The 9,764-nt window shown below is 34.5% G+C and overlaps 1 protein-coding gene and 1 long non-coding RNA gene across 9 annotated transcripts in view; one reads left to right on the forward strand and one right to left on the reverse strand.

The window, feature by feature from the left end:
• PCDH7 (protocadherin 7) overlaps window positions 1-9,764 on the reverse strand; it is a 280,035-nt gene that overhangs the window by 219,309 nt on the left and 50,962 nt on the right. The window contains exon 2 of one of the 2 annotated variants that reach the window (XM_083833267.1): window positions 8,051-8,110. The exons of the other annotated variant lie outside the window; for it this stretch is intronic. Coding sequence (XP_083689393.1) covers window positions 8,051-8,110 — 60 coding nt within the window. The remainder of the gene's footprint in view (window positions 1-8,050; window positions 8,111-9,764) is intronic. 2 annotated transcript variants of the gene reach the window in all.
• The window catches only part of LOC310898362, a 61,474-nt gene that overhangs the window by 4,923 nt on the left and 46,787 nt on the right, over window positions 1-9,764 (forward strand). For all 7 annotated transcript variants that reach the window (XR_014583229.1, XR_014583230.1, XR_014583231.1 and 4 more), the window contains exon 2: window positions 2,725-2,851. This is a non-coding gene — a long non-coding RNA (uncharacterized lncRNA). The remainder of the gene's footprint in view (window positions 1-2,724; window positions 2,852-9,764) is intronic.

The following is a 9,764-nucleotide window of genomic DNA, read 5'->3' on the forward strand; positions in this document are numbered from 1 at the left end:
AAATTATGATTAGTACTCATTTAAGCAATCCTCATCACACCCTGTGATGAAAGATGTTTAATATCCATTTGATACACAAGACAGTCAAGGCACAGAAAGCTAAGGTGAGTTCTTTCACCCCACAAAAGCAGGTCGGTGTCACCAAAAATACTACAATGCAAGATCTCTGATTTCCACTTCCCAACTCTATATAGTAAACTGTACTTTATAAGCTATTCATTTGAAATGAGGGTAGTTCATGCCATAAATGCAAACTTTGCTGAGATAGGCAATCGGACGGAAATAAGTATGCATGTATTATATATATGTAGAAATCTTAAAAAGTAAATATCAAGGGAATTCTAGTTAATAGACTAAATGGCATTTCAAAAATCTTCCATCTTCTTGTAAGCCTTGTTAATGTATCATCTTCTTGCATCACTTACAGTAATAAATTCTGTAAAGCAGAGGTCCTGACATTGCTGTCTAACTTCCCATAGTGTAAACCCTATTTTTGGAAGGCTGTTTTTTTCCCTGAATAGATGGCAATGAGCCAAAAAACTCAGGTACAATATAAAAATCACACTAACAACATGTATAAAAACAGTATACATTTGTCAAGAGCCATTCCTCTAGAAATAACTTTTTGAGTGAAATCAAAATCCGTGTGGTGCTGTTCACTGACAGTTCTAATTTCAGTGAGAATGATTCAAAGCAAAGTGTAGAAGGCTGCATGGCAGTGCTCCACAGCACAATACAAAATGAAATTGTTTTATATTTAAAATTAATGCTATATTTAGAAACTAAATCTACTTTATAATGAGATTAAAATTTTAAATACAATTTATTAGAATTAGACCTATGTTTTTACCATTTTTAATTTTCATATTAAGTCCAGAAACATACACCTTCAACATTAGAAAAATAAAGAAAAACTAGAGCCTGGTCCAAGAGAATGTATTGTTTGTAGCTCCCTGCAGACACTCCAAGTTCTCTGGGAATGCTCTGATGTCTGCACATAATCCAGGCACAAGCTTTGCTCAAGAGCTATGCTCAGATTTATAAAAATATCCAAATGGATCACCTCTGAAAGACAACAAACTGAACTCCACGGGTAACCAGCAATTATCAACTCCTTATCATTGCAAGATGCTCAGACCAGCTTCACATACTTTTAAACATCTGAAACACAAGGTGAGCACAGCACGACGTCACAACACGACATCAATTTTTACAGACACATGCAACTGTATTATTTGCATTCTCCTTTAACTGTCCACTCTACAGTACAGATGCTTAATTCTGCATAGGAAATACCCGACTAATTGCACCTGGAAATATATGCTTTTTATTCCACAACACTATCTAAGGCTGCTTCTTTCAGACTCCCTTCAGCTTTAATTCACAACTTTCTAATGCCCTCCACAGGGAACATTTTAAAATGAGGCCTGGAGGCAGGATGAAGGTGAACCAAGAAAAACGTCACATCTCTCACAGCTCATATAGTTTCCTTCTTACAGGCTCCTCAGGACAAAGTATTGTCCTGTTTTCAACAGGGATGGAGTTAATTTTCTTCCTAGAAGCTGGTATGGTGCTGTGTTTTGGATTTAGGAGGAAAATAATGCTGATAACACACCAATGCTTTAGTTGTTGTTAAACAGTGCTTACACTAAGTCAAGGACCTTGCAGTTTCTCATACCACCCTGCCAGGGAGGAAGCTGGGAGTGCGCAAGGCACTGGGAGGGTGCACAGCCAGGACGGCTGACCCAAACTGGCTAAAGGGATATTCCATACCATATGGCATCATGCTGAAATAAGAAAACTGAGGCGTTGACTGGGGTGGGGGCTAACATAGCTCAGGGACTGGCTAGGCATTGGTCACTGGGTTATGAGCAATTGTATTGTACATCACTTTTTTTTTTCTTCTTCTTTTTTCTTCTTGTTTTCTTTCTTTTCTTAATAAAATGTCCTTATCACAACCCATGAGTTCTTGCACTTTTACCTTTTTTTTTTACCATCCCACTGAGGGGTAGTGAGCAAACAGCTGTGTGGTGCTTAGCTGCCTGCTGGGTTAAACCACCACAGGCCTTCTGGTGTCCAACATGAGACCCAAATGGTTGGTATATCTGTTTTACATATCTGTGTCATTGCCAGCACTGAGTATATGATCAACAGTTGCACAATACTGTTGTATCAGTTACTTCCATACTATGCCTTTTTTTCCAATTTGTGGAAAGTCTTTACCCAATGTCAACGTCAACAAATTCACACTTCTCAGTCATGAAGTACTCAAATAAAAACATAGATGCTATCTATATCTGAAACTAACAAAAAAATAGCAAGTTTCAGTTGCTTCCCTAATATGATACTTTAGAAAAGAGGTGACCTATAAAATATTTTTTTCTTAAATGCAGCATGGGTAAATCTAAACCATTCTTTGACAAAAGCACACTGAAATGTATATATACAGAACTGTCCCATATGCATAATGATGAAAATTAATATCTGTTTCAAACAGTTTGGCCATGAGGCATTTTATAGATATTAAGCAAAAAAGGATTTGCTCTGAAAAACAGTTCTTCCAACTGCAGTGAAACAGAGGGCATTAAAGTATTTCTACAGTATCATACCACTCTTTATAGACATATCTACACATCACCATACCTTATAAACAGATGACAAAACAAAAAAGGATCAAACTATTTTCTCTATTAAGATAATAAAAAAAGTGTTCTGTTTTCACAGGTGTAAACCTAACAAGGTAGTTAACAGTGGCAGACCTAGTAATGGAGACCAAATCTCCGGGTTTCTAGCCCTGCAACATCTAATACAAGGCTAGCTTCCTCCATCTCCATAAAAATGGCATTGTAAGGTTAGTAAAATCAAATGTATGAATTATCTTCTGTTCTGTTCTGTTTAGATGTATGCTAAAGCAAACAAAGTGAGATGAGACATTTCTACTTTCACTCGTTCAATGCTAACTGATGTTACACTTAAGTGTAGAAATGTTTTGAATTGAAACACATGTAAAGATCCTCTGAGATCAAAGGCCTTTGTGTAGTCTCAGAGAGAGACTCCAGAAAGGATTTCATCTTAAATATTCCAAAATCAACCCAGGCTGACATGAACAGATTTCCACAGACACCTATTTCACACCATGAAATCTTTCAATTTTTAACCTACACAGACAGCTTAGATGAAACACCAACCTTTGTAATAATCATATCCGCCCATTAAAATTTATGCATATGTAAGCCTGGTTATGTGCTAACTTACTTAGAGGTGGAAGCTGAGATCAGGGCAAGTCAGGTTAGAGTTAGCTCCCTATAGGGTATACCTCTACCATGCTCACAATACACTAGTGAATAACAGAAGCAAATTGTCATTCTTCTAGCAGGAAAAAGGAAAAGCAGATGGGCATTTATGACGTAGAACTACACCCACATACTCTTCTGGGGTTACTTGATCTCTGTAACACCCTTTTCCTTGTATTTGCTAAAACAAAATTGCTCTGAACAGTATTCCAGACATGATTCTTTTCCAAGAAACAATTGTCTGTGTACAGTTTCACAGTTTAAAGAAAGGTTATTCTGTGTCAAAAGCTAAAGTCCTGTTACTTTCTGAATAAGAACTCTGCAAAATGCAACACAAACAGATAATTAAGCTTGATAAAGCCTGATATTAAGCCTGATAAAGCCTGATAGGCTACAGAGCATAATTAGGTTTACTGAAATCCTTCAGAACATTTTTCTCCATCACACTTCCAATACTAGCTTTCTCAAAGATAATATATAAATAAATACAATATTAATATGTATAAATAATAGATAGTACAAATCTTTTGTAAACCAGCTAGGTTGGCACTTGCTATTCAGAATGGTGTTACTGGGCTAAATTGAGGCTGTTTAAATGTGAAAAGTAATCTGATTTGGAAGAAAATTAATTTTGAACTAGATTTGAAAACATGAATGCCTTCCTTAAATTCCACCACTGAAGACTGCCAAAGGTTCTATTGTAAATGCTCGAGGACATGTTGAACTTTTTTCCCCCATTAGCATCATAACTCCCTCAGAAAGGGTGACATACTGCTTTCCAGTGATAGATAGTTCTGATGCCACTTCTAGGAACTACAGATCAAAGGAAAGCTCACTACTGAAATAATTCATTGGGGTATGATGAAGAATAGTAATTTGATTGTGGTTTCTTGTTATTTTCAGACACAATCTAACTAAAACAAATAGCTTAATTTTAAACAATGAAACTCTGTAGGCATGTTCATAGTGTTAGAAAGGGTTGTGGCATTCATCACATATTACAGCCTTAATGTGCATTCTTGTAAAATATTGAGAACAGTATAGAACAGCTGGAACAGTTTCTCACATAATTATAGTGTGCCCTAAATGTAACGTCAGAAGTCAAATAGAATGTCTGCAAGCACAATAGATTTTTTTTTTTTGCCCCAATGCAGAGGGAGATAATCTTGAGTTTGAAAGTATGCATAATAAGTATGCATTGGAAATTTAAATGTGGCTACTGCATTTGAGAATAAAAAGCTGTATTTTAACTAGCTCAGCAAAATTCAGTCAACCTAATGACCCTCAAACAGTAAAATGAGTAATGGGCTAAATTATGGATTATCACACCAGATTTTTTTTAAATGGTGAGTAGTTAAATCTATGCCTCTGTGCCTAAATGAAGCTTGCAGGAAGAGCAGGGACAGAGGTTTTTAATAAGCCTGAAAAATCTCAAGAGAAGATTTTAAGCTGTTTAATAAACCTTCACAAAAACAATTTATTTAAATCAAATTATATTGCTCAATCTTAGACTAAAAATTAGTCTGGGCGGCCAAAGTTTGCCTAGTTTTATCCTTTACTTTAGGTTTGATGGATAGGTTAGCAAGTTGAGTACTGCTGAGGAGACCGTACCTAATTCTCCAGATACATTTAGATTTGCCATTGGCATCAGTGAGAGCGCCTTCACAACCTGTGACAGCACAGTCCTGAGAAGCATAGCCATTAGGAACAGAAGAGCTGTACCACATAGCTCAGTTTTCCATTGGTTGACTTTCCTATATCATTCCTACTAATAATTTAGCTAATTTGCATTTTAAATAGTTAAAACAATTGCATATCACATCTTTCCTAACAATTTGCTACTGACATTTCTTGTTCTTTGCCTTGTATGAAAGAAACATGAAGGTCATCTGACGCTAACAGAAAAGTTGCATATACTCATACAGGCAGTCTCAATGAGTTTATCTGACCTGTTCATATGAGTAAGGCAAATGAGTAGACGGAAATTAGGAAAATGAGACATTATGGATGTGGTTTTCTTCCTCATCCATGTGGGACAATGGCAAACAAAAAGCAGAATGCCACTTGTCACAAAAAAGCTTTTGCTCCCTCATTCTGACAATTCTGAAAAAAGACATTGCCCAACAATGAAGCAGCCGTAGGAGGCACAGAGGAAAGAAACAGATGAAAAAAGCTATATCCCCACTTGTAATTTTGAAACTCCCAGTGTCTTGCAAGTTGATGTCACAGAAGAAAAAATCCTTCATTTGGTCTCCTACTGTTTTGCTGACCTTTCCCCATTGGTGTTGTAGCAGGAGGCAATATAAAAGTGCTTTTATTCCATACAAATTGCTTGGCTGCTAAACTCTGTGAAATCTGAAAATTACAGTAGTGGCACAATATTTTTCAAGGATCCTCTGCTGGTAATTGCTTTGACCAGAAAATTAAATATAGAAGAATGAAATTGCAATGAACACAGAACACACAATTTTGATTTCATTCCTGGTTGCAGAAAAAATTTATTGAAATATGGAGTTGCCGTATCTGAGATAAGAATCTGACCACAGGTCCTTAACATTTTTCTTCACACTTCCCAGCTTAAACTCTTTTTTCCTGTACTAATGTAATGTCTATATTAAGAAAAAAGGTTAGCATTTCACAAATATATTTGCATAGTTAATGCATTTATTTCTGTGAAATGTTACATGTTAAATACTTTTTGTCTTTTTTTTTCATATTTAGTTGACCTTTACAACTGCTCTGAACTCACAAAATATGATGTATTGAAATAAAGAAAAGGACTAGAAAATGCAAAGAAAACAATCTGTGTGCTGAACTTTTGGACAAAACTGTGGGTGCTAATTTTTATAGATTCTTTGATATTCCTGAACACTGCATTCCAACTGGGAATGATGCTTTTCTTGATTTCATCTTATATCTTTTTCCTTCTCATTCCTGTATGTTTCGTTTTTCATTTCTTTTCCCTTGTATTTTATTAGTGTCCATGGATCTCTTTTATGCAGAATTACTGAAAGTCACAATGTTTATTCCTATCACTGAGTTCCAGACTAGAAATCAAGGTTAAATAATCAAAGTAGAGAAAAACTGAATGAATTCAAAAATAAAATAATTGATTTTTTTAATTTTAATTTTGTTCATTGATTTTGATCGCAGAAAACAAAATCAGTATAGTAGCAGTACGCAGACTTAGAATTTTGATAATATGTCTCAGTACAATAAAGAGGTCAAAGCCTCTTTCTTTTTATCATAAATTCTTCCACTTGGAACTAATTACCCCAAGTGGAAAGAAAAAGTAGCAGATTGCCTGTTTTGAAGGGTTAAACACAAAGAGTGAGCTAATTCAGACATAAATACATAACAAGCAGGAGAGAAAAAGTTGTTTTTCAGCATTGTCATTCATAGAGTTGAAAAGCCATAATAAGGAAGGCAAATGATAATACACTATTTAGTTACAAATATAATACAGTTTCCTCATACAGGAAGGATATGTATACCAGAAATTTGAATAGCTGAAGTTACATTTTATTTATAAGGAAAAAAAAAAACTTGCTGAAAAAATGTTAGTACTTAAAATATTCTCTTTTGCTTTTTCTTATAATGAAGAAGAATGCAGCAGTTATTGAAGAGAAAATATTCAGCCTGTCCTTTCTCTAAATCATAAGTTGATATAATATACAGTGATCCAAATATATATATATCCAAATATATCTATAGTAAATATAAAAAATAATATATGTATAAATTAAATTGGAGTTGGAACCACAGCCTCTAAAGAACTTAACAGTGACTGCAGAGCTGAAGAGGTTTTCCCTACATGTGGTTTTGATATTGGCAATTGTACAAGCCTTGGCACAATTCTAGTCTAGAGTTCTCTAGCCAAGAGCATTAACTTGTGTTTAACAACCAAACAGTATGCATATGTATATACATTCAGGTGACTGGTGATTTCCCTATTCACTGGTAGAGCCATTTAGTTTGGTTTCTTCACTGCATCTACCTCAATTTCCTTGTAGAGATGTATTTTCAGCAAAATCTGAAGGATCCATGAATGTTTCCACTAATTTCTCTCCCTCGCTCTGTTCCCAAGTAGTACAAAGATTTTAAAAGATAAAACGTTATCTGGTTTTCCAGAAATCCAGTTCTGAGGTATAAAATATTTTCTTTCTTTATCTAGCACATCATCAGGGTTGTTATTTTTTTTTTCAACAACTCACAAATACTTCCTTCATTCAAATATTCAAAATTCAATCTTGTTCACACTCATCTCCCAGTTACTAATTGAAACAATCATCTAATCAAATTTCAGTCCTTTTCAAAGATGGAACAAAAAATCGTGATTTTTTTTTCATCCTATTCATACTCCTAAATTATATGGTATTTGATCCTGTGCCTCCACTTACAATCATTTCTGCTTACCAAACCTTTGTCACGTACTGTTTGTATCTCTGGTTTGGATTCTTGACTCTGCTTAATGCCTTTCCAAGTGTGTCCAAAATGTAATCTGAATCTCTTGTTTTCAGTTTTGGTGGTTTGTTCACTTATTTATTTATTTATTTGTGATTCATTATGTGCTTATTTATTTATTTATTTATTTATTAGATAGCTTTGCTTTCAAGGTCCACTTAGTTTTGCAGTAACCCTGCCCCCTGGGAATCAATTTCTTAATATGAGAGTAGAGAGAGTTCATGTATTATGTGATCCAACATTCCTTAGTGTTGGAGTATCATTTCATAAATAATTCACTTACGAGCACATACATTCATTTTACATGATTCCTCAATGTGGCCAGGGTGCTGCGTAGTCTGCATTGTATCCACCTACAAAAAATACAAAAATATGTGTCTGCTTATCAGGATGTGAGTAGGGTTTAGCTAATGTAATCCCGTATCATGGATCTTATAATTGAGTAAAAAGATTCCTCTTCTCTCTCTTATGTCTAATATATATACATATATTATATGTTCCATAAATTAACTATATGGCAGTGAGAACAATGAGAATAGCATTATATATTGTTTAACAAAAATAAAGGGAATTAACTGAACTTTGTCCAGTAACAGGATGGTTTTTGATCACAGAATAAAGAAACTGAGTGAAGATTCATTCCTTCTTCCTTTCTTCCTTCTAGTTACTGTGAACAGAGTAAAACAATGTAAGTGTTTAGAATATCAGTGCCAAACATAACTCTTCTCCATGAAGTGACTGGATAAATAGTGCACTGTCACTAACAGTATTAGTTAGTTGAAAGAAAGAACAGGAATTTTATAAGAAAACAAATAGGCACCATATCTTCTACCCTGTCCCTCACTCCCCTCCCCAGCACATGAAAAAGAAAGGAGTAAGGGAGCAAGATTTAAAGGGCAGTATACAATATATAATGATAACTCTGTGAAAATGCAAGTTAGTCAAAATGCCAGATATAAACTATTATGCTACAAGGTGGACATAAAGAAAATGGAGAACTAAGTGAAGACACATTTTCTTTGAACTACTGTGATCAATAAGTTTATGAATTAAATGACACACAAAATACACATCTAATGATAAAGAGTGAGGTTTCTGTCCAATATATTCTTCTAAAATAGCTCTTAAATTATCACTCAGAGACAAGTCATCTACACAAAACCCACTAACCTGATGTGTGTTAGTTACTTAACACATTCCGTTGGCGTTCACCAGATAGTCTTTTCAGCTTTTCCAGTATTTTTGTATTATTAATTTATATTTATTTCATATCACTCACTACTAGTTCCTTATTTTCAAACATTTTAATGAATCACTTCTAATCTATTACACACACAAAGTTAAAACCAATTTACACAAGTGTAGAAAAGCAATGTCAAGGATCTTTACAAAGCAGCTTTTGCTCTATGAACATAATCCATAAAAGACTCCCAAATGTCCTCAAATAAGTAACGTCTGTTCCCCAATCTAAATATGATCTTCTTACAGGAAGCCATCTGGGACAAGTAAGCAAAACATTCTGCTTTGGTTGCAGAAGGAATATATTTACGCCTCAGTAAAATTTTTCATCATCATCAATCCAATTATATGCAAATCTCTTTATCTCTCTTTATCTTAGCTTGCCTAAACAGCAAAAATGATAGGAGAGCCATACAAGCTTTATAGAAATGTAGGTAATGCATCTATCTATCTATCAATCAATTGATCTATCTATCTATCATTTAGGAATGCTGAGTACTTCAAAGCTGCTAACCTCAACAGTTATTCAAATTCATATGAAAAATAAATTTAGCTAACTTTAAGGAGAATAAATTCACTGGAATGGTAAACTTGTCGAGTATGTAATCAACAGAGATCTACTAACATTTTAAATAGCCTTCTCCAAGCTGAAAACACAAATTGGGAGCATTCATAAGATATTTCTGAGGCTGAAAAGGTTCATAAGTGTAACATTCCCTTCTATAAGCAGAGGTCTCTTCTAGGAGAGATATTCATGCTATTTGTCAA

This window comes from Anser anser (assembly GCF_964211835.1).
Source record: "Anser anser genome assembly, chromosome: 4".
Taxonomy (NCBI): domain Eukaryota; kingdom Metazoa; phylum Chordata; class Aves; order Anseriformes; family Anatidae; genus Anser; species Anser anser.